The sequence below is a fragment of the Neopelma chrysocephalum genome, unplaced genomic scaffold, assembly GCF_003984885.1.
Source record: "Neopelma chrysocephalum unplaced genomic scaffold, ASM398488v2 Primary Assembly neopelma1_103b, whole genome shotgun sequence".
Classification (NCBI taxonomy): Eukaryota; Metazoa; Chordata; class Aves; order Passeriformes; family Pipridae; genus Neopelma; species Neopelma chrysocephalum.
In genome coordinates, this window is record NW_020897767.1 from 5,364,276 (window position 1) to 5,388,572 (window position 24,297).

Below are 24,297 nucleotides of genomic sequence, written 5' to 3' on the forward strand. Positions count from 1 at the left end.
CAGCCCAGCACCCTGTCCTGCTGAACCTGAAACATTTCAAATGTTGAGAAATCCACCACTTCCCTGGGGAGATAATTCCAATGGCTGATTGTTCGCTTTGTGAAGAAAATAATTTTTGTGTCTAACCAGAATTTCCCCTCACCTTTTCCATGTTACTTCTTGCAAAAAGGGTGTCTCCATATTCTTTGTAGCCACTCTTTAAAAACTGGAGCATGGTGATGAAGTCTCCCTAAGCCTTCTTGTATCAAGGCTGAACAAATCCAGTTCTCTCAGGCCTTCCCTCATGTGGCAGCTTCCCAGGCCTTGGGTAATCTCTGTGGCCCTTCTCTGGACCCTCTCCAGCCTGCCCACATCTTACTTGTGTAGTGGTGATTAAAACTGAACACAGTATTCCAGATGTGGCCTGAGAAGTGCTGGGTAGAGTGGGATGATGACTTCTTTATCTCTGCAAGTGATGCCCTTGTTGATGCAGCCCAGATGATGCAGTGCCAAAGATTCCCTTGCCTCTTCTAGACAGGTGGATCTCATCCTTTCCTAGACAGATGTCGAAGAAATTATTCTAAACTTTTTTCCACTTCTTGAAAGGATAAGTCATTTATAACAGTAACACAATCTAGATAGGATTGTTTTTGTCATTTCTCCTCATAATTATGCCTCCTGAGTTCAGAATCTGACTGATGATGCCCTCACATATTATGAGACAGATAATTCTGCCAGTTTAAGACAAGTTTGTGTTATGAAGAGATATTTTCATCAAAATAATTTCACTTGCAATCACTTCAAATCTAGTTTTAACAATCCTGAGGGATTCAGAGAAAATATGGTTCTGTTAACTAGTAGCATTGCCAAATCTTTATAAGACCATTTTTATTATATTAAGTTTTCAGTAAGCCCTTCTTTGTCCTCTGCTGAAACTACGTGTTTAATTTAGTGGGTTTAGTGAGACTAAAATGTTCTCTTCCTTGTTAGATTTCTTTAAAGGTCTTCATGGCTTATTTGACTAATTACAATTATTCATAAATCATCACGGGTAAATACCAAGCGATGAAGCTTCAGCTGTAACTGAGAATTTGCTTTTACAGAATAAAGATTAAAAAAAACATTTCACCCTGTTTTCCATCCTAGTCTGGATGTCTAATAAGAGTCACAAAGGAGAAGACTCTCCCCTCCAGTGGTGTAAATCTGAAGAAATTTAGCATTGCTAGGGCTACCCTAGAGGAAAGGTAATGGCACTAAAAGGAGAATCAAACCCTGAGTACCAAACTCCACTGCACAGAGACAGCTGGCAGCTTCCACCTGCCCATGAAAGATGTAGGTGGAAGACTATTCTCTCAGGCAGCATGAAAGGGAGGCCAGATTCCCCTGATAGAAGCCATATGAGAGAGGAGACAATGAACTGGGGGCACTTTCCAGTTCTGTTTCCCCTTCTCCATGCACAGCCCAGTGATATCATCCCCATGGCTCTGCACTGCCGGGGGGCACTGGTGGCAATCAGAGCAGAATTTGTTCACCGGGACACAGAATTTTCCCCCAAGGATGCAGAATTTGTAGTGTTTGAAAACTGCTTCCTTTTTTTAACCTTTTTAGCTTTTCAACTCTACCTGCACAACAACCTGCATTTGGTCTCAACACATTCATGGCCCTAAATTGGCATCTTTGTTCATTTCTTCATAAAAAAACTACAGCGAAGCAAAAAGATTTTTTTTTTTAATCACCTAAAAGGTGATTGATATCTATGTTATTTTTTATCTGTAAAAAAGTCTCCAGGTAATAGGTCAGCCCCATAATAGAATGGCTATTGATATATTTTAATACACAGTCAAACCTTAGAAAAGAGCTGAGATTTACCGGCCGACATTCCTGAACTTGTATTGACTAAACAGCCAGTTATTTTTTAATAGCCATCATGTGTCCTTTTTTTCCTCCCATCTTTGGGCTCCAATTTTGTTATTTCAGACAGTAATGTTGGCAGCATAATGTTCACGAAACTATTGCAGCCTTAAATAAATCTATAACATGCCACTATTTCTATATAAACTGTGAAAGAAGCCTACTCCATCTGATATGAAAATCCTGGCATTCCTAAGCCTTATTTATGTGATAGTGACAGAGGTCATTTCATTCCTCGAGGCACAGCCATCTATAAATTATAGTGGCGCACTGTGAGTAATGAGTTATGGTAAGAAAGAAAGGTGTTTAGAAGAAAACTGTGCAGATTTTGCTCAGCGCAGCAATCCAAAAGTTCACACGGTGAGGAGCAATTGTCACTGTACATAAACCATGATGCGCATGGTAAAATAAGAATGTTTAAGCAAAACCAGCCTTTCTGAGCTCTGTGATAGAAGCAGCTGCTTTGCATGGAACTCTGCACAACAGCAGATAATGCCCCAGACAAAAAAAAATGTAAATTACTGCTTCAGTATATAAAATAACTATTTTTCCCTCACAAGGGAAAAGGTGTGAAATTTCATAGAGTGGTTTGGATTGGAAGAGACCCAAAGATCTTCCAGTTCCAGACCCCTGTCATGGGCAGGGACACCTTCCACTAGACCACACTGCTACAAGCCCCATCCAACCTGGCCTTGAACACCTCCAATGATGGGGAAAGAGATCCTACTATCCTGTTGTTCTTGATGCTAAAGCCAGATCTTGCAGAGCACTTACTCTTCATCTCTCAGGGAAATAGGATCTTTGTCTCATTACCAGCACTTCTAATAGAAGAGGTCCCAGTTCAGCTCATGGGAGAGAAGAAGCTGCTGATCTCCTGAAGAAACCCACACCAGATGATGGATCCAGTACATTTATTGCACTTAGCTTAGATGGAGAATCCCTGGCATTTGGGCTCATAAATGTTAAAACATATTAAGTCTATACCTATGTATATCCTCCAGCACTTAGAAGGCTATATTTAGGATTTGCCCCTTCTCCTTTCCCAAAAATAATAAGCTCTAAGCTTACAAACCCCCAGCCAGCACCAACACCCAGCATCTCTCCTCTTCAATTACTTCATGCTCTTGGCACAGCTCTCAAACTGACTCACACTTTTCCACTTCACAGTTCGTTCTGCACTGGCATCTGAACTGTTAAATGCCAAAGTGGCATTTCCCCCCCTTAAATGCTAAACCCCTCCCAGCCACTGGACTTGTCAAAATCAACAGCAGAAATAGGAAGACCTGCTAGTTTGTAGGTCACACCTGAGTTTACAATTTCTTTCTCAGCCTTCAGGTAGAAAATGAGGAGCATCCCCACAGAAACAGAACTCTGGGGGAACCTGAACAGAGCTTTTAAAGTAGAAAGGGTCAGAGAGTTGACGACCAAAACTCTGCAGATGATAAAACACCTTACTACTACCCTGGGAAAATTTCCTTCCTTAGCAGAATAATGACCTACAGTCGGCTTTCACACACTGTTTGGCCATTTGACAACTGGGAAGAGCTGCCTTCTTTATATACAGTGAGTTACAAAGTGAGCAGAGCTGGACTCCCCACAGTGTCAGGTCACGCTGCTGCACCAGCTCCCTCCCTTCTGCAGCCAACGGCCCCTCACAAGGAGCAATTTGTGTTCTAAAGCTTTAAGGCCTAGTTCATTAATTAAATCAAAGTCAGATTCTCCCTACTTTCCTCTTCCCCCTAACCCTTCTGGAAAGCCTTTCCAGAAACTTTGTTCCTACACCTTTCTGCAAATACCTACAGCCAGATCACTTCCTCAAGCTAATGAGAACTATTTTTCTTTTCCTCTGGCTTCCCTAGAAATGTCATCCTTCAGTTCTGCTCATCCCTTCTCTTTTCATCAAGGCTGTAAACCACAGCTCCCTCCCACACGCACCCCCAGCTCCCAGCAGACTGGAGACTCCAGGTTTTTCTAACCCCAGCCCATTAGTGTTTAATGGAGCAGGCAATGGCAGCTCCTGTGCCTTGACAGCCATCGGGAGACACCTTTCACCCTGTGTGATGATTCCCTGCCAAACCCTCCAGCTGCAAGCCATGAGTGCTACTGAGTGACTCTCACCCTTGCAGTCCCAGCCTGCCTTCTGATATAGCTGATGTAGCTATAGGAAGGTAGATCCAATCCTGGAGTTAATAATCACCCCAGTTTGGGCATCTGCATCTTCCCAGCAGCATCCAGACTTTCCTGCCCAGTGAACAGGAAGAAGTAGGTAACCCTAAAGGGTACCTCGTGTTGAGAAGGGAGCTTCCCACAAGTGGAGGACATAAATTACTAACTGGGTCAGCATCCCTGAATTCCCACACCTCTAAGGAGATTGTATGTCCTGATCAGGAAAGTGCCTCCATCTACCTCTTCATCCAGACTCCTACTGAGGTGTACCTGGCCGTATATGGGCTTTGAATGATCACTATCAGTAAAAGCAAATATTTCAGCTTTAAGCCATTGCTGTTGGCACTGTCTGGCCTCTGTCATCACAATGTAGCTCAAACGCTTGCTGGGGAGATGGCAAATGGGTAGCTGGCCCACCTGGCTGTGAGCTGCACACATCCTGCCCTTCCCAAGGGATTGTGCCACCCCCAGGTCACAGGCTGCACTAGGAGAAGAAGCAGGGACTGCAGCCAGGGACTGGCACTTGTACTTGCTTGTTTTCTCTGGTGGCTGTTTAGGTGAAACTTTCAAGCCATCCTGATGGGCAGACACAAACCCAGTACTTCCATCTGCCAGCTCTTCTCATTTTGGGGACAAGTGACATTGCCCTTGAGACAACTGTGGAGATGGGAGGTGGCACCATTTCAGCCAATGCTTTGAGAAGCATGTGCCTGAGGTGGGCATCTTTCTGAGAGCTCCTGAAATTGTTTTTGGCAAACCCAGGAGCCTTCACAGGTACTGATGAGCAGGGATGGGTTTTGAGCACACAAGTAACTCCTCTTTGGCCTTTAGGAACCCAAGCCCCTGTATGAGCACAGTGGGAGAGGCTGCTGAAAGAGGAGACATGGCAATGTTGGATGTGCTGGCAAACATCCCCCTCTGTGCCCCAGCCTGCACTCCCCACAGTAGATTCAGAATTAATTAGGGGCACAGGAAAAGGTGAAATTCAAGGCATTTTTATGGTCAAAATAAGTATAAGTAACTGATTTTGATGAGTTTTGAACTCTGAAAGCTATGGGGGAAAACACCCATGTTTTAACATGCAGGTTTTGCTAGGGAGAAATTTGCTGGAGGCGGTGACAAGTCCTAGGATTAAAATATTCTCCCAAATTGCTTCTCAGAGCTACCTGACCCTCACCAAATTAATAACTAAATTATTCTGCTTTTGGCTAAATAAACTGCTCATCGGGTTCGTGTCAAAATGGGAAGGAATCTGTTTGAGTCCATGGAAAGGGGGAAATCTGCTCCAACGTAGAGGAAAGGAGACACTTCTTAGATTAAAAGGGCCTTTTTTAATCAGAATTTTCTGCCTAGAAGTAGTTTTCTGCCCTATGGAAAGTTCTGCCTGCACAAGGGGAAAAGGGAGTAGCCCATGCTGAGAAGAAATCCAGCCATCCTGTCTGAGAGTACACTTACATTTCTGTCCCTTTAAAAGGGATGATGAAAAACAATAATTTGATTTTTTTAACAGATCCTGTGAGTTTGTGGAAAAATACTGCCTAACTTGTCATGGCCATCAGCATACTGCTATCAGTGATGCTTTTATCTCTATGCTTTAAAAAGGCTGCATCCTGAGATGGGTGGAGGGTGGGGGGGAGAAAAGAGAAAGAAAAAGTTGATTACTGAACTGGAGAAAAAAGAGCTAGTATTTAGCTGAAGGCAAAAAAAAAAAAAACCAAACCCTCCTCAGAATGACTATCATCATAATTATGTGACAAACTGTCAACCTGTAGCTTGGTAGCCGATGAACATATCTGCTGATTGTGAAGCATGCACCTAACAAGGTAAAGGTACTACAAGGGGAGGAACGATATAAAAGACAGAAACAAAATGTAACTTGTGACGGCTGTCAATACATATCAAATTTGCAAAGTTTGTGCTAATCTCCAAAAGCACTGAAGATCTCTAAGGGTGCTGAGGACAGAGCTGGGATGGACTGATAGTCTAAGAGTATTTCGGTGTATCATTACGGAGTAAATTTTTCTTTGAGTGCTTTATCAATAAAATATACCTCTAAAATATATATAAGAGGAAACACAACAGGGCTGGGTTCTGATATGTCCCAGAATGTCACTTTGGGGAAAATCACCAGTCCGATGTCTTCGTCAGTGCTGGGCATCCTTGTGCGTGCCCCTGATGCCTGTCATTACAGCTTCCTGCCTGGCACGAATGCTCCACGTGGAATGCTCAGAGGGAAGCCTTAGTGTGAACATTTTTGGTTAAAAGCACTGAAGCCAAAAGTGCAAAGAGCTCAGTGAGAGCAAATATAGTGTCTGCAATGCAGATGCATATAATCTGCTCCAAGAGCTCTGCAAGGGGATCAGTATTAGTTATTTTTTGGTAGGGGGAGTATACATTGCCTGAACTCTTTCTCTGTTGTCACCACCTTGTCAGAGCCTGATTTTGCAGCCTCTCCCTGTGGCAGCTGCAGGAGAAGCTGCAGGAGGATGATCAACACTTGCCTTCTGCCTTCCCAGCAGAAGAACTGTTTTGAAAAGTCTGTAAGCTGAACACGAGCCTTTAGGGAATGATTGGAGATAATAAATATCTAATGATAACAGGGGCTTATTACATTGAGGAGACAACAACTTGCTCTACTTTGGAGGCAAACTGACTAACTACGAAATATCTGAGGAATTTTAACTGTAAAGTACCTCTGTGAGGTGAGGTCTTGAGTCTGTTTTTCCCCAGTACACCCAGTATGACCTCAAGGCTTCCATCTCGTTAATGTGACAAATGACACCATTTTCACTGGGCCAAACTGGCTGGAGCTGTCTGCAAAAGACTGAGAAAAATGGTGTAGGTAAAAATATCCCAAAGGGCACATAAGCCTGGGACTGACCTGGACTGGAAATAATCCACTTGAACAGCCCAGAAAACACTTGTCTTTCCCCATAGTGCTGCAAACGACTGTATTGCTGGTGGACAATTTTCATTGTGCACAAATGAGTGTGGGAAGAAGATTATTCAGTTTGATGGTAACAAACAGTGATTTTAGGGTGGTGAAAGAGCTATTCCAGGCTGCTGTGCAACTCATGCCCATATGACCACAGAACTCAGCGAATATCCTGGATTTGAGCCTGTTTTGTAGCTGGTGATCATGAGGGTCATGCCTGAGCCAGCATGTGAGAGCTACCAAGATCAGCACGGTCAGTGAATGATGATGGAAAATCCATCCAAAGGAGTTTAGTACAATGGAGAAAAAAAATGGATTGGTCCAGTTCTTCCTCATGGGTTACTTGAGGCTTGAAAAAGGCAGCAGCTATAAATATGTCTTCTGACTATTTGTAATTTGATTTCATATGTCACAATCTGTTAGTCCATTTCCGAGAACAGGCCCAAAAAAATATTTAGAACTACAGTCTCAGAGTCTATTGTCATATGCTTTAAGGAAAATCTCTGTATTTTAATCTCATGATCCTAGGAATGATTTTAGCAATTTGGTTTCTCTGAAACCAATGAAACATTAAGATGGCAGATGGTGTGCGGGCTCAGCAGAGATAAAGGTTGTGTGACTGTGCTAGGAATAAAACATAAGTGTCCTGGTACATTGTGTTTGGGGGAGTTTTTTGTTTGGGGGAATTTTCTTTTTCCTTTTTTTTTTCTTTTATGATATAAACCTTGTAGGCACATCTGCATCATAGTTATAATGCAATAAGGGGAAAAAAAGGAACTTCTTATGTTGCTGACACAATTTCTGAGACAGGATAGCTGTCAAAATAATTTAAATTTTAAAACAAACTGCTTACAAACCTGGTACAGAGAGAGGATATTTGATTCAGTGGACAGACTGAAGTCTGGCATCCCAAGGGAACGTGTCCTAATCCTGACAGTAACATCTGTGAACAATGTAATTCTCTTTAAGTAAAATGAGTTAAAATCACAAACCGAGGTACTTGAAGAACTGCAGAAAACCCATTGTAAACATTCAGTGCTATTAATTGTTGAGACAAAATCTATGTTTCTTCCCTTATTAAGTGAATCAAAAGATCTTCCAAATCTCAAAATTTATGCGTAAACATTCCTAAAGCCTAAATCCCTGAAACATATTTCAACAGCAGAAAGAAATCGTAACAACTCTGAGCAACAGAGAGATGCATAATTACATGAATGTTATTCAAGAAATTCTATATAGCGTGTGCTGTTTATTTATTTATTACAGGTCTTTTGCACTGTCACAGCTTTTACAAGGGACACTCCTGAGCAGCAGTCGTTGCCTGAGGACAGCAAAGGTTTCTATGCTGGGATTAAGGTAATGCTGATGGCCCTGATTTAATGACCAGGGAACATTTGTGCAGCCTCTGAAAATCAGGATGCAGAAATGTAGGTCTGATCATCATAACCAGTGCTGCTTTTATGTTCATTTTGAGAAAATGACTTTTAGTTTGTTGGTAACACATCCTAAAACCCCCATCAGCACCATGTGCACACTAATGCATCCCAAAGATAAGCAAAATTGCATGTTATAGTGAGTGTGCCCCAAAGTTCTCTGGTGGCTTAACGGGAAGACACACCTACAAACCTGCAAGGATGCAGAATTTTGTTGTAACTAAACCAGAACAAATGAAGACAAAAAATTATATTTTGTCCATCACCTTCTTATGGTCGCATTACAAAATAGAAACTGCTGAAGATAAATTCATGCTGAGTGCAAGAACCGGGTCTAATCCCATTCAAGGATTAGGCTGTCAGCCTGGCAGTCCAGGAGGTTTTGAGACCTTCTGAGTATCTAAGCTTCATGCCTCCATGAATGGTGTTTGAAAAATCTGACTGCCCATTCTGTGTGATATTTGAAGAACAGTTTCTGAGGGTTTTTTTTTGAAATGTCAGAATTTCCCAGGTAAAATCCCATTTCTGACTAGCCCTGAGTGCGGTTTCTGCTCTTTCTCTGGGAGAACAGACAGATAGACATGACAAAACCTGAGCTCTCTCACTGGCACAGAGGTCCCTGAATCTGTAAAATATTACATGTGGAGAAATATCTCTTCCTGCCATAGTAGGGAAGGGGAGTGGCCAAAAATTGCACATTTTTTACACCTCTTGCAGATTACAAAGGTAGAGTCCATGACCATGAGGTTATGCCGTACTTTATGCCACGGTATTTCTCCCAGTGAATTGGAATAGAAGGTCCTTTAAACCATGGGTATTAAAAATTAATTGAATTCTATAGTATCATGATATTTTCAGGCTAATAAAAGGCCTGGTTTGAGATTTGGAGATGAGAAGCGATTACACTATATATGGAAACCGCAAACATTTTCTTAATTGCCAAGAATTTTAAAGTATATTAACAAGTTTACCTTAGAATGTTGAAGATCATTACTACAAAATTATTATTATTAAGAGGATTATGATAAAGGTTATTATTATTTTGCAAGCAATTATACATCTTCGTAATTGATTAAAACCACTTAAAATTTCGTAGATATCAAGCGTTGTCTAATTAATCTGTCATCTGTCTTGCCTGTCAAAATTATCTTAAAATTGTTTCCTTCTTTCCAGTTTTTACCAGAATCACTACAAATTGCAGAGGATGGCAAAGAGCATATTTTGACTGTTCTGAGCACAGTACCCATTGCCTGTCCTGGGCAGGATGACTCCTGTAAAATTACTTTGCAGCTAAGTACTGAGGATTTGGGTGAGAGTTTTACATATTGGCATCAAATCAATGGGATTACTTTTTCCAGAATTAAATTACAATGGATTCTAATAGAAAATATGATATGTAAATAATAACAAAGGGCAGAAGCCATAAAATCAACACACCAGGACATATATTTATCTGCAAAATAAAACAGCTGATAATATCAGACAGGTTTTTGAGGGAAAAAAACTCAAAAACATAAATCTGACTAGCAATAACCTGAACAGTAGTCTGTAGAGATTTATGGATGAAATAACTGTGAGTAGAAGAACTTATTTTAAATTCCAGGAGTGTAAAATTCCATTTTAAAGTTTTTTGTAGCAGCAATGTTCTTAGGTAGAATACTTTCATTAATTATCAATAAAAAGCGTCTGTGCTGATTTATTATTCAGTAAATGTATACTGAAGCCTTTTTCTGGCTTGTAGTTTTTTCTAACTTAATACAGAATGAAAAAAAATAATTCTTATTCTTATCTATTATTTGCTTTCTAAACTTTTTTTTTTTAATTGAAAACCTTGACAAAGTCACTTAGAAAACTCTTGCCCTTTTATTCAGAAAATGATTTCTTCAGATCAATTTGGTGGAATACCATTGCTATTTACTTTCCATCTGCACTAAATAAAACAAGCAAACCTTTTTCTAACAAGGCACTTATTTCTCTTCCATAAGTGACTCAATGAGAGAAACCTTCAGAGATAGGATTACAGCTGCGGTTTCTCTACCCACAAAAACCCAGCTCTAAAAAATGTTGGCAAAACCCAGATAGGTCCTGATATTTTTCTCTGTTTAAATCCCTCTCCTAAATCTCCTCCTCATCAGCCAAGTGCTTAGACAGAAGGAAAAAAAAAGTCATTCAAATGGTATCATAACACAATGATCTTAAACTGAGCAGCACCTTATGGTTCCAGCAGCTGTGTTGGCTCTGGTACGTGGAGTGCTTTGCATTTCTCCATGGCTCTGTTCTGCATATTGCTCTTGGCTTAGAGTCTGTGCTGGCCCATCAGGAAAACATCCACTGAGCTCATGGGAACAGATTTTCTTAGATATTGAGGCAGCAAAGATCCTGCTCATATTGAGAGACTGAGGATGTCGAAGTTGGTGGGTGGTGCAACGTCCCCACAGAGTCCAAGTAACTTAGGCACTGACTGCTAGGAGAATCAAATTAGTCCCAGTCAAGGTCATTGCTTTTAACTCACAGTTTCTTAGGCATCAATAAAGCCTTTTAAAATCTCACTGACACTGAAAGCAGGGTCCAGGAGCTCTCAAATGGGGGAGGCTGAGCTTGATAGATTGGACTGAGTCCGACCTCTTGCCACAGGCTTCTCCAACCCCACAGTGTGCACTGGACTGGAAGAAAGAGAGGATACAAGACTTGCAGAAACAGCTCCATTTTCAAGCTGTCAATGGGCTTGATGTGTCGGTGCCAAGAGGTGTCAGGATGGAGGCACAACTCATCCAATTAACTAATCTTTGAAGGAAGTTGTTGCTGAAGTGGAAAATTTCTGTTAGTTTCAATTAACTCATTTCTGCAGCTTAAACTAAAACCAGCTTTAGCCCCTGGTTGCTCCATCCTGAGGCTGTTTCCTAGGATGACACTCGGGCTGTTTATGATCAGTTGAGCTATCTATATATACTTAAGATTGAGTATCTGCTGCTGGGTATTTGCATAACCACATGTTTGTTGTGAGCCTTTGTTGTCTTTAGGGTCCATTAGTTTGTCTGAAGGAACACTGCGGGCTTCTGAAAAGTGTGGTGTTGGCCACAGTGCTGTAAATTAAAAATAAACCCCATTTTAGTTAAGCTTCATTTATACCAAATAAAATAACTGACAAGCTCCTTTTCTGACTGAATCCATATAACAACACAGTTGTGTTAATTATGTAGGAATAAGTGATAAGAAAGCTAATTACAAGCACAGAAATATCTCTCCAAGTTCAGACAATATCATAATGAATGCCAAGGCACAGCAGAGCCACTGCAGTTTGGCTTCTCTTAAGTTTATCATTACTATTTTGACAAGATGATTTTCTTTGATTTTAAGCTTTTGCTCTGGATTGTGAGCACAGCTCGTGGGGCTGTAATGGCAATAACTATTCCTCATGGAAACCTCCAATTTAATTGAATCAAGAGCCTTGAATATGAGCCAGGACTTTTCTATAAAATGTGAGGTGAGGCAGTCTTTAAGGATTTGAGAGATAATATGTTATTAATATCTGTAGATTTTAGTTCAGTTCCTATAGTACTCTACATGGTTAATTTAAATTATATTTCATAAGACTTTTCCATAAGGAATAAAACATTGATTATTTGAATGTGTTAGAAATGTCATCTTAAAATACCTTAATGCCACCTCTATAAATTATTAAGCAATTCTACAAATGGGAGAAATTACATGAAAATCACTTTTTTTTTAATATCAGAATATCACTTATTTTCATCTCAGTTTAATTGCATTGCCACCATTTCTAGAACCTTATCAGATGATAATTAATGGTCTGAGACAGCAAACTAAATATTCCTCAAAAAATGCTGTAAGTCCTGAAATCAGCAGTGAGATTCTGACTGGCTTCAATAGGAATCATAATTTCATTTTTTGTCAACCAAAGGAATAATGAAAGGTTGGGTGGCTTCTTATATGCAGTGCAGACAAGATGGCTTAGAACTAAATGCTATCATAATTTAGTGTTTGTGAGGAAAAACACATCTTTGGAAATAAAAAGTTCAGGTTTGCCCTTTATCTGAGACCTCATCAGGGTCACCACCCATGATAGGTGGACATTATCATTTTTGCTGCTTGTAGAGATCCCTTTAGGGGAGACATGATGTGCAGAGGCAGAGCTGCATGAGTGACTTGGGCTGCCATTGTAATATTGATTTTGCCACCACCCATCATTTCCCTACCCATCACAGACACTTATACAGCCAATACCTCCATAGCTTCTTATTTTTCCTCATTCTTTTAGTGAATCTTCCTCACAATACCTCTGTGAAGGATACAAAACTACCATCATTTTACAGACTGGGAAGTAAAACACTGCAACCTAACTAAGCCAAAAATACAAATATCGATCTGCTGCACTTGCCTTTCTGTTGTGGATCCATAGTTCACTAAAAACTAACTCAAGAATCCTCCCCTTCCACATAAAAAAATCTGTTTATTTTAAAATAAATAACTCCCAGCATAAACCTCCTTATCCTCAAGTTAGTGAAAGAAAAATGTTTTTCAGAAACACAGACTCATCTCTTTCTTTGTCACAAGAACTACTTGTTTTCGTTCACTGGGCATGGATCCATAAAGATAACACTGTCAGTCCAGAAATATTATCACCTGTGGAAAAATAGACATGATGGAGTTGTAGTAAACTTTGTAACACATGAGGGAAAAAAAACAGCACAGCAGCGTGTGCAGAGGGATGCCAGATTCAGTCAGTCACAACTGTCTTCATGCAAACCCCATCTGGTTTCAAGGCATGTGTGTCCTGGAACATGAGACATTTGTGTTGAATGGTAAACAGGGTATGGTTAACTGCTTGGAGAACTCTTGTCAGACGCTGTGTTCGTGTTCCTTTTAGACAGTGACTTACCAGGGCTCCCAAACATCGCCCTTTCGGCGTGCCAGGTGGATCTGCTGCAGGCTCCCTGCTCAGGAAGCAGCTGTGCAGCAGCCACGGTGACAGTGACAGCCGTGACAGACTTCGCTCAGGACGGGAACCGTGTCAGCCACATCAGAGCTGAGCCAGTCGGACGGAGGGATTTGCTTTGGAGGGCTCACACGCCCAAGGATGTGAAGGTCAGGTCCTAAAATAAGTTGGAAAATGTGTCAAATTTAAATGAGAGCCTTTTTTTTTTTCTCCCTCAAAGAAAATGCGATGCTGATAATCCTTAGCCACATAACATGTTTGGGATGGCATCATAAAATCACAGAACGGTCTCCATTGAAAGGGAACTCAAAGATCATCTCGTTCCAACACCACTGCCCTGGGCAGGGATACCTTCCACTAGACCAGGTTGCTCCAAGCCCTGTCTAACCTGGCCTTGAACACTTCCAGGGATGGGGCAGCCACAGCCTCTTTGGAAAATCTGTGCCAGTGTCTCACCACCCTCGCAGTGAAGAATTTCTTCCCAATATCTAATCTAACCCTGTCCTCTGTCAGCAGAGCAAACCAAAACAGTTTCTTTATACACCAAGAAAATTAACAGGTGCTTTAGCAGATTTAGGTTTGATTATTAGCCAACACATCAGTAAGGCCAAGAGCTGGAACGTAGATGTAAGCAGGTGTGTTTCTGTACACTGGAAGAGGAGGGAGGGACAGTGTGGGTTAGGGAATTAACACCTTTTCAAGAAGGAAGGAGGGGGAAAAAATGAGGGTTTGGAGGACATTTTCTGAAAAAGCAGAGGAAAGAGAGTGCCTCAGAAATGAGAGAGGAGAAAAAGGCTCAGCAGTGCCATGTCCAATGTGTCCCTCTACTAGGAATCACCAGGACACCTTCGACAACCCATGTGGCTGCTCCATCTTTTCATTTATCCCTGTACAAAATGGGCAAAATAAAAATAATAAGAAGCAATCAGGGAGGCAAGCCACACTTTCCCTGCAGAAAGCCTGGCTAAAGGAACATGGTGAGCAGGGACCAGCCCCTTGCCTGTGAAGCTGTTTCAGGGCCTCAGCTGGGTGGTTTGAGAGCTGTAATCCCACCACCCCAGAGAAATATCCAGAGCACAGATTTGACTAAGCTAAATTTCTCAGAGCAGCGGCACATCCAAGTTGGCATATTTTAAGTAACCAAAAACAAACCCCAAGTGAAATCCACAATTTCTCTGCCCTAATTTTTGTGGATTTGCTCAGGAGAGAATGACATTACACTGGACCAAAAGAATTTTTGTCTTCAAAGGTAAAATGCCAAGTGTGGGACTATAACCTTTCTTCTCCAGCACAGGCTTCTTTTGAACATTTTAAGATTTCTAAATCAGAAATTGCAGCTGATTCAGTGTAATGCACTCACATACTCATAATTTTTTCTTGAAGTTACAAATGCTTTCATTAAAATATGAAAATGTAGCAAGTGTGAAATTGAATTAATCAATTTTAATAATAAATTCCATTTATCTCAGTTAAAACTAGATCTATGGAAACATAATAGACATTACCTTCCCTCCCCCCCATTTTCCTGTTGCTGTTTTGCAGTTAATTAGAGGCCTTAATGTAACACAGTTCCTGCAACATAGCAAGAAAAATCCCATGTATTAAAACCCACATAATCTTTAGTCCTTCTGACTTGTTCAAATATTTTTGATTTATCTGAAAATTGAACAGAAATGGTGGGCAGAACATCCTGACACATCCAGGCACCCAACAAAGAGGGTTTCCCCAACAAACTACACCTGCCTACAACCAGGACTTGCATCTTCTGCTGATATCATGCATGAAAGAGCAGAACAGAAAGGATCACATGGATTTCTCTGTGCAAAAGCTTTAGTTAGGAAGTGTGAGGCCATGGAGAAAATGGGAAAATTCTCAGATACTTCTTCACTGTAGATCTGATACAAATTACCTCAGATCAAAAAGCTGTTCAAAGAGGTGTTCAGTTTTTCTTTTCTCAAGACCATCACTCTAACAGTTTGGTGTGCCAGACACTGAGGGGGTGTCTAAGAAGTGTTTCTGTGCCAAGGTTAAGGGGCATTTTGAAACACAGATGATGTATTGCACAGGTGAGGAATGTTGTCAGAAACCATCGTTCTATCTTCACCCTCTTATTCATGTATCTAATTTCACCACAGTTCCCAAAAGTTAAATTCTGCTTTGTCACTGAAAGACTGCACAGGGACAGAGCAGCCATTCCTCTTCCCCGCTCCGTGGATCCTGGTAGAACTAACTGAAGTTCACCTCTGGACTTCTCACGGGCAAAGAGAGAGAAAAGAATTAACAGCCCTGTCAAAAAAATCAGACTGGCAGGATGGATAGGGGAAAACCACAGCATTTCATCACTCCCACCAGTAATGACTGGGAGCTCTTCATATTACAAATCACTACACAACCCAAAATTACATTTCTGAGAAATGGACAGCTGAGCATTCAGCCATGGGAAAACACCTCCTTGAGCAGATGTGGCAATGTGGGTCCAGCACTGCCTGAGAGTCAGGTTTTACAGCTTCAAAGTCCTGTTTCTGGCTTTTGCAGGCTACTTGGAGAGTACCAAGACTCTCATACCTCGTCTGTGACCCAGCTAGTGCCCAAGTAACCAAGAGCTGATGCAGATGATCTCTGTTGCTATAGTAGATCTTTCCTCTCTTTTTACATGTGCCTAAAGCAGGCAGCTCCAACAGCCTGATGTGGGGCCTCACCACCAGTTTCTGATCAATAACCACATCAAATATACAAATCAACCAATCAGACACTGTAACTGGAAATCTAAGGTCAGATTAGGGACAGGTAGCTACTACTAAAACATGCTAATGCTACTTAATTACAGCATACCTTTTACCATACTTCAGGCATTAAAAGCTGTACAATTTAATGAGCACTCTACTCTCATGATAATTTCAGTGAATGATCTACTTCTTAGCAAAAAGTTTTAATAAAAAACCTTCATATTGTACCAGAAAAAGAAAGACATTACATCAGGTGAATAGGAGCACTTTGAACTCCCTTTATTGCATGTGATTAAACTCCGTTGCTTGAAAGTGAAGCCTGTTTTGTAACCATCCACAATCATGTTTGAGAAGTCAGACTGTAGTTTGTACCTAACTCATGAATCCTGTCCCTCATGTTTTGTGAGAAACAGTAATGAAGAAAAACTGCTGTGTAGACTGTATTCATTACACATTTCATTTTAACCAGGTCACAGTTCGAGACCTCCCAACAGGGTACTGCTACTCTTTCGCTGATCCACACATTATCACATTTGATGGATGGTGAGTATTCTACTTTGAAATAATTTGGCTCAATTACTGCAGTTACCAGTTTCTGGATCTGACGTGCATTTGGTTTTACATGCATTAGAATATCAAAAGAGCATTGTACTAGTTTGCTTACAGTGAGGAATGTCATGCTTCAATAACATACATGGTTTCCTTCCAGAAACTCCTTTTAAGAAAAGGATTAAAAATGGATCAATCTTGGAAAAGTAGTGGGTTTGAGTCTGAATAATTTTTACAAGACAAAAGTCAGATTCCAAAATGTTCTTCAAACAGAACCACCACTAATGACTTTGAGAAGGTGCCTACACCACATGCCATTGTGTTAGTGACACCCCAGTGCCACACAAGTGAGCCATTGCATCCCTGGAGCGGCACAGCACACAGTGACAGCCTGGTCTTTCCCATCACTTTACTAATACCTGATGTAAAGTCACTCATCCCCGGAATGTTCTTGATTTCTTCTACTTCTAGAGCTGGTTTATGCACAGCTGGAGTTGACAGTCACAAACCTAACCAAAAAAACATACAGATGGCCATACTGTCTCAGCTGAAAGATGTCCAGAAATGATAAATGGCAAATATCAGGGGAAGAGTGCAAAAATAAAAGTTGTACATCCTGCTGTAGTGTCCAAATGTCCTTCTATATTATCCAGCAATAAGCTGCTTAAAGACTTACAAAATGGTACCTGTGTTTGACAGCCTGAACTGTACAGAACTTTTCCTCATTGAACTTCCCTAATCATTCATGGTTCTATTTATCCCAGCTAATTGACAACATAGAAAGTTTTTAAAGTTTGCATCTGGCAGGTTTGATCCAAAGTTGGTAATATTTCAGATCACATTCCAGGTTTGTCATTCCACTGTTAACCTCCTAATGGCACAGACCATGACTTTAGGTGCACAGGGTCCACAGGGGCTCAGCAGGCATGATATTTTAATCCTGATATCCTAATTCCCAATTTCAGTCCACCAGGCTCTGGAGGTGGATCTGAAGAAGTCTGTTGATGAAATGTGAGCACGAAAGGCAGTGATCCCATTAAAAATTATACGTCTGCCTCAAATAAAGATTTCACCTAAATTGGGTATTCTGAGCTCACAGATTATCTATGCACATCTACGGCTTCCCAGTTTCCCTCCTGCTCTGCTGAACAGAATTTATAATGTGGTCAGGAACTTGTTTCATGCAAGTTTGGTTGCTTGAAATGTTGAAGCTGCAGAAGAATTACGAGAGATTCAAAGACATTCCCATGCCTCATGTATCTTCAATTATTTCAACTCTGGGATATTAAACTAGATTGGAATATTATTTCAAATCTCTCTATACATTTATATTCTAAAATATTCCCTTTTTATTTAGGGCTAAGAATGGACAGTGATCTGCCAGATTGTTGTGTTTAGGGAGTAATAAATTACTGAAAAGTGCTTCTTGGAATGGGGACACCCTCTCAGCCATATAGCACATTTTTACATTATTTCCATGGGTAAAAAAGGTCTAAAGTGAAATAAAGTAATTTTACTTGAATAACTCATTTTTTAATCTTGTTATTGGTAGCATACAAAAATGCTTCTAAGCAATTTATATTCTCTTTGAGCACTGGGAGTTTGGAAAAGCCCATCCCTTTGTGTCATCCTGACTCAGAGTCACAGAGGCTTGAAAGAGAAAAATCCCAGGATTAACTTGGCCCCTTGATAACTGCAGGTCTCTTCCTTGTGGGCAGACCTTCCTTACTGCTCTGTCCAGTGCAGCCTTAAATGTGCTAAGCTGATGGGGCTTCTGCCATCTCAATAACTAGGTTATTTCACTAAGATATATTACATCTTGATATTCAGCCAAGTTTCTTACCCATCATTTCACAGTCCCATTACTCCTACTTATATTCCCATTTATTATTGTAAATAATTTCTCTTTCAATTATTATAATGATTATGCTACCTTATTACACATCAGTTAAGTAACTTCTCTGTCTGCCTATCCAAAAAAATGTTAACACGTTAGCAAATGATTTTATAGCTCTCTATTTAAGGAGTGGGGAATGCTGTTCCTGCTTCTGTCCTGATACAAAACCATAACCTGGAGGCAAAGGCTGACACAGAGGTCTGGAACTGAAGCATTTCCCATTGATGATGAAAGGGAATGTGGTGGTAAAACGTGTTTGAAATTATGTGTGCGTTAGGTGTTGTGAATGGAAGAATTGCAGAAAAAGCTTGTGGGCTCAAGTAAGAAACCGTGTGAGTGTTCCTCAGGAATAAAAAAAATTATTAGAAAGAGACTGATCTGCAGAATGTAAATGGAGAAGGAAGAGAAGAGAAATAGCTAAAAGAAATTTTAGGGACCAGGAAGCATTAGGCTGAGAGGACGAGTGGAGCATCGGCTCTTGGGCATCTGGAACTATGTCAGCTATGAGTGATATGTAGACAGGCTCAGGTGAGGGTATTACACAGGAAAGAAAAGAAACATTCAAAATTAGTCAAAGGGAAGGGAAGGAAATAACAGCCTTTACCCACCCCTATATGAATACAAAGTTGTCAGCAAATAAAGCTTGATAAGCTATCAAAACTGCTTCTGAGATCCATAGCAGAACATCCATCAAATAAAATCCAAGGAAATCCATTTGTCTGATCCCAAAGCCTGTGCAGGAGGCAGCAGACTCTAAGATCACAGTGTAGTAGCAGAATTGCTGTGGGTGAGTGGTGATCAGTTGTCTCTCTGGCACCCTTACCACCCACTTGAGCCCTGGGGATGGGTTCCTGTCACAAGAAAAGCAAGGGAAAGCCTGAAGATGGGGAACATTGCCAAGAGAAAAAAGTAGGAGTGTTTTCTATGCAAACAGGCATTTATATAAACACAGTCCTGCCTTCCACAGTTAGAGTTGCTTCCTTTCTTTGACTTTCCCATTAGCAGCGATGAAAATAAACAATGGGGAAATGTAAGGATAAAATAAAAACTATGAAAATAGAAAACTGAAAACTTTATGTTTTCAAAGTTTAAATTAAAAACATTAAAAACTAAAATTTTAACTTATTTAAAAATATTTGTTTGAATATTTTCTTTATCAGATTTATTGGAAAATTGATAAAATTGAAAAATCAAAAGGCTTCCCTTTTTGGTTGTAAAATTTTCCTGCTGAAACAGTCACTTCCAATGTATTTTGTAACTTCTATAGTGATGTTTTCAATGGTTTGCATTACATCTGAGGCAGTTAGCTACTCATTAGACAACTGAAATACCTAACTCCCACTTCTTAATGACAACACTCCCCTTTGGTATTCCTCCTGCTAATATATGTCTGTAGAAATATTTATCTTGTAATCTTTTCATTCTTTCCACCAAAGGCAGTGACTGAAAATCAAAGAAGAATGTGTCATATTTTACAGCATAAGCACAATCAATCTGTGTATATTGGAGCGTAGATGTGAAATAGCGTTAATTATACCAACTAAAATCCAGAGAGAGCACTTCCTTTTATAGCAAAGTACCTTCTAAATTAAACAAATGTGAAAGCCTGGTAAAGCAAAAGTATAGCCCTCATTACTAGTTATGGCACATTATAAATATAAAAGCTTTTCATGCCATAAATTGCAGATTCTTAAATATGAAGTACTAGCTTAAAACTATACATGCAAAAAATCCTTTTAAGGCAAAGTAAAAAGGGAAATATGTCTTGATTGGTGAACTATATACATCATCCAGGTTATTTTGCATTTTACCTTAAAAAAAAAAAAGGTAAAAAGATTTCCCAGATTTCTCAAGCATTTGCACTAATCCATCCATCAACATTATCTTTGGGGTAATGGTACCATTTCCTGCACTATGGAAAAATTTCTCATCTTGCAGTGCTGGTTGGCTTTAGTGGCTTTTGTCATGCTAGCCCACAACTAAGTCCTGGAAGGTGCTGGGGTTTTTGATAGTCTCTAGAAGTTTATATGTCCCCAAGCATCCAGTGACTACTCAATGTAACCCAACAGCTTTGCTCCCTGAGAACAATGTGATGAGTGCTCTGAAACCAGAGAACATCCTTCACCATTACCCAGACCTTCACAGGGTTAGAACCATCATAAAATAGTTCTTACTAGCAAGGAAAGAGGGAGCCTGCATGGACATGTCAACAAATCAAATAATTTGGTGGCAAAACTGTGGTGGAAAATCTTCAGGAGTGGCCACAATAAACACTGGATTAATAAAAAGAAGAAGCGTAGCTTGGTGAAGAGGAAGTTAGTTAATCTAACACTGCTAGTAGTAATTGTTCACATATGTTTATATTCCCTTCTGTCCCTCTCTTACCATTAAAGTATTCCTGTAGCATCTCACTTTCATAACCAAAGACTTAAGAGAGTTCTATAATTCTTGGAAAAAGAGCACAGCTTAAGTTATGACTTCATGCCATGACAAAACTAGCTGCACCCCTTGGAAAACAACTCAAGCACACAGACAGAGAGGGAAGAACCCCTTTCCACCCAGTCCATCTATTGCTTCAGAGTATTAAGGAAGTAGGATGGGGGAGTGCAGTGTGGAGGCTGATTTAGACCCAGACAGTGGTGCCTGGTTCACAAAGAACACGCAGAACTCCTTTGTGCAAGAGCTCTAGTCAGTCTACCTCATGCTTTTAGTGACAAAGGTAATTCCTCAAATGTTGTCCAAAGAATCATTATCACAATTACAGTTGTATAAACATCGCAAGAGTTTACCTGACTATGTTCAATTATCCATTCAACTGAATCAAAAGCGACTGAAAGGTTTAATTTAGGCACAAAGCAGGTTCCTTATGTGCTGTGCAATCTATGCCATGGCCTAATTGAAGGATTTAAAGAGACTTTCAGGAGGGTTGGATTGGGTCCACTGTCAGTGCTTAGCAAGCAGAAAACAGCTCTCATAATGCAATGGCATGTATATGCATATGCAAATACGGTCTTATTTACCAGATGGAGATGATTAATCTGGGTACAGCCATTGTGATGCCTTATTTTCCATCAGTCTCCCTAAACACCTTTCCTTCTAAGCTGATCCCATAGGAGGAAACTGTAGAAAGTGCTCTCAAAAAATGCCCTCTCCTCTCTCACTCTCCTATGAAGATGTCCAAATGTAATAAGTAAATGATGTTGAGAGATTATCTATTTTTTTATGTTGTCCTTGGTTCTGATCAATCCTAGCAGTGTGCTTAGGATTTATGTACCTGATTAGAAAATAAGATGAGATAGAACCATTCAAAATCTTATCTCTTTATGGCCAACTTGACTAAGTTTTTCAAGATGAAAGATAAAGTCAGATGTCTTTTCTAGCATAGAAAAGCCATTGAAGTTTAAACACTTACTGTGTTTCAAGTTACATAGTTTTCTATGTCTTTTATTCTGAAAAGAAATAAAATTTAGAAATATACATGCTAAAAAAATCGCTGTTCTCAAGCTGTTTGTTCCTCTGTATATGAAACAATAATGGCCTGAAAAATATTGATGTTCATATGGCAGCGCTTAAAAATAATCCTGTTATTTAGCAGGGATATTTTATACATACCTTTTTACATTTTTTTATTCCAGAAAAGAATAATGCTTATTATTATAAGCTTATAGCTTAGTTTCCATATTACTTAATTTCATAAAAATCGTGTTTAAAACTTATTGCAGTACCTTAAAGGGAGATTAATCCATTGTGTTTAAGATGGAAGTTGTTGGCTTGTAGAGAGAAAACTCTAGACACATATATAAAGTATATGGCCAATGTTTTCTTTTGTACAACATATTAGAATAAAATAGACTAAGAATAAGACAAGTCTATGCAGTGAGAGTACAAACAGAAGAGGATCCTCTCCCATCTCCTGTTGTGGAAATCCCAGGGACTGAAGGGATTTCCCCATGCAAAGGGGAAGCACTTGCAAAGTTATTAAAGTTATTCTGTTCCTGGCCCTACTCAGATGGAACAAGGATGCTCCTTACAGAAAAGAATGAAATCCTAAATTGTTCACCACGTCTCCCTGTGCTGATTGCTAATTCATTAACGGGAAAGTTGTGCTTACTGGGGAGTTGTTGATGGGGAGATATCAACTTCATTTTAGCAGGTTTTCAGTAGAATCCCAGATTTTCACAGGAAGCCTTTACCTAGCCACAACCAGACTTGTAAAAATTGGCGATTGGTCACAGAAGAGGTTATTTTAGCAGTGATTTTTCCTTTCTTTGAAGAAGATCATGCTCTAAAGCATCTGATCAGAACCAAAACATATTTATTAAGACCTGGAGGCAGGGACTTCTTCCCATTTGCTTTATATCAAATGTTTATCCTTTTTACCCACGCCCATTGCCATGGCAGCAGCTGGGAGGCAGCTCCCGCTTTTCACGGGAATTCTCATGCACTTCCAGCTAATAACTGCGGCGGTGTTTCCCTTGGATACAGCGCTGGAGAAACGCTTCCCTCTGTGTGGCTTTTTCCCTCCTCCAAGGCCAGCCACCACCAACAAATAACCAACGCAGGTGGATGCTCAGAGTCTCTAAATCCTCCTTGTTTCTGTTTCTTTGTGGCTGTTTAGGCGCTATGATAACTACAAAATTGGGACCTTCCTTCTGTGCCAGAGTGTGTCGCGGCTGTTTGAGGTGCACGTCCGGCAATGGGATTGCGGAGGTCACCGCTCTGCCACCGCCTGCAACTGTGGTGTAGCTGCCCGGGAAGGGGGTGACACTGTGATTCTGGACACCTGCAATGGCCACTTTCGGGAGAGCAGACCCCAGCTGACCATCAAAAGCACCGAGGCACCGCCGCGCGTCAAAATCCTAAAGTCCTACGGAGGCAGAAAAATAACAGTACGTGGATGGTTGAGCACTCTTGTTAAAATAACAGTATGTGGATGGTTGAGCACTCTCTTGTTGTTGCTGTGCTTTGAAAACATGGGTTAAATATTTCTGAATTATTAATAAAGTTGCTGCAAAAACATCTACCTGAAGCCATAAGAGTGCCCGCAGCAAAATGCATCGCAAAACGAGGTGCAGGGAAGTAGCTGGTTAAAGTGTTAGTTTAACAAACTGTAAAACAAAACAAAACAAACATCTCTGGAAATTTCTTCGAGACATGGCAGAGCACTAATATTGTTACTTACTCTCTGCAGCACTGCAGCCAGCTCCCTGCTTGTTTATGCCAGGCACTACCCAACCGCATCACATAAAGCAAATTTCTTTGCAGAGCTCGCGATATAAATATTCAAGGAAACATCACAGGTAGCAGAATAATGGAGTTTTAGAGTGGAGCAGTAAGGTACTATTAGTCAGATCCAGATAGCCCCCAAAAGCTATGAAAATGGGCTGCAAATGTGCAGCATTTGGTGTAATGTAAAGCATTTGCCTAAAAAATATATGGCCACAACATACTTTGCATAAGTATCGCTTGTCCACACTAATCCAGTGAAATCACCGGAAGAATAAGAGCAGTCTGCACCAGGGGGTTTGGTGAGGAGAAGAGCCACAAATTACGGCCAAGAAGATAATTTTGTCCTAGAGTTGTATCATCAAGATTTATTGCCATGAAATGTTTTGGATGAAGACTGGTCCACACTAGAGCCAGAATGATGCAGGGAGCGCCTGTGCTTGGCTCTCCTTGTGATCTCGCTTGGAATAGATCTCAGGAAGGTAGTAACTGAGAGTATGTTAATTATAGAATAGAGA

At 40.4% G+C, this 24,297-nt stretch overlaps 1 protein-coding gene and 1 long non-coding RNA gene across 2 annotated transcripts in view; one reads left to right on the plus strand and one right to left on the minus strand.

The window, feature by feature from the left end:
- Positions 1 to 24,297, plus strand: part of LOC113973625 (von Willebrand factor D and EGF domain-containing protein-like) — a 178,579-nt gene that overhangs the window by 52,793 nt on the left and 101,489 nt on the right. The window contains exons 5-9 of the mRNA XM_027695986.1: positions 8,258 to 8,347; positions 9,598 to 9,733; positions 13,313 to 13,530; positions 16,577 to 16,650; positions 23,172 to 23,442. Coding sequence (XP_027551787.1) covers positions 8,258 to 8,347; positions 9,598 to 9,733; positions 13,313 to 13,530; positions 16,577 to 16,650; positions 23,172 to 23,442 — 789 coding nt within the window. The remainder of the gene's footprint in view (positions 1 to 8,257; positions 8,348 to 9,597; positions 9,734 to 13,312; positions 13,531 to 16,576; positions 16,651 to 23,171; positions 23,443 to 24,297) is intronic.
- The window catches only part of LOC113973626, a 38,509-nt gene that overhangs the window by 4,809 nt on the left and 9,403 nt on the right, over positions 1 to 24,297 (minus strand). The gene's annotated exons all lie outside the window — the stretch shown is intronic.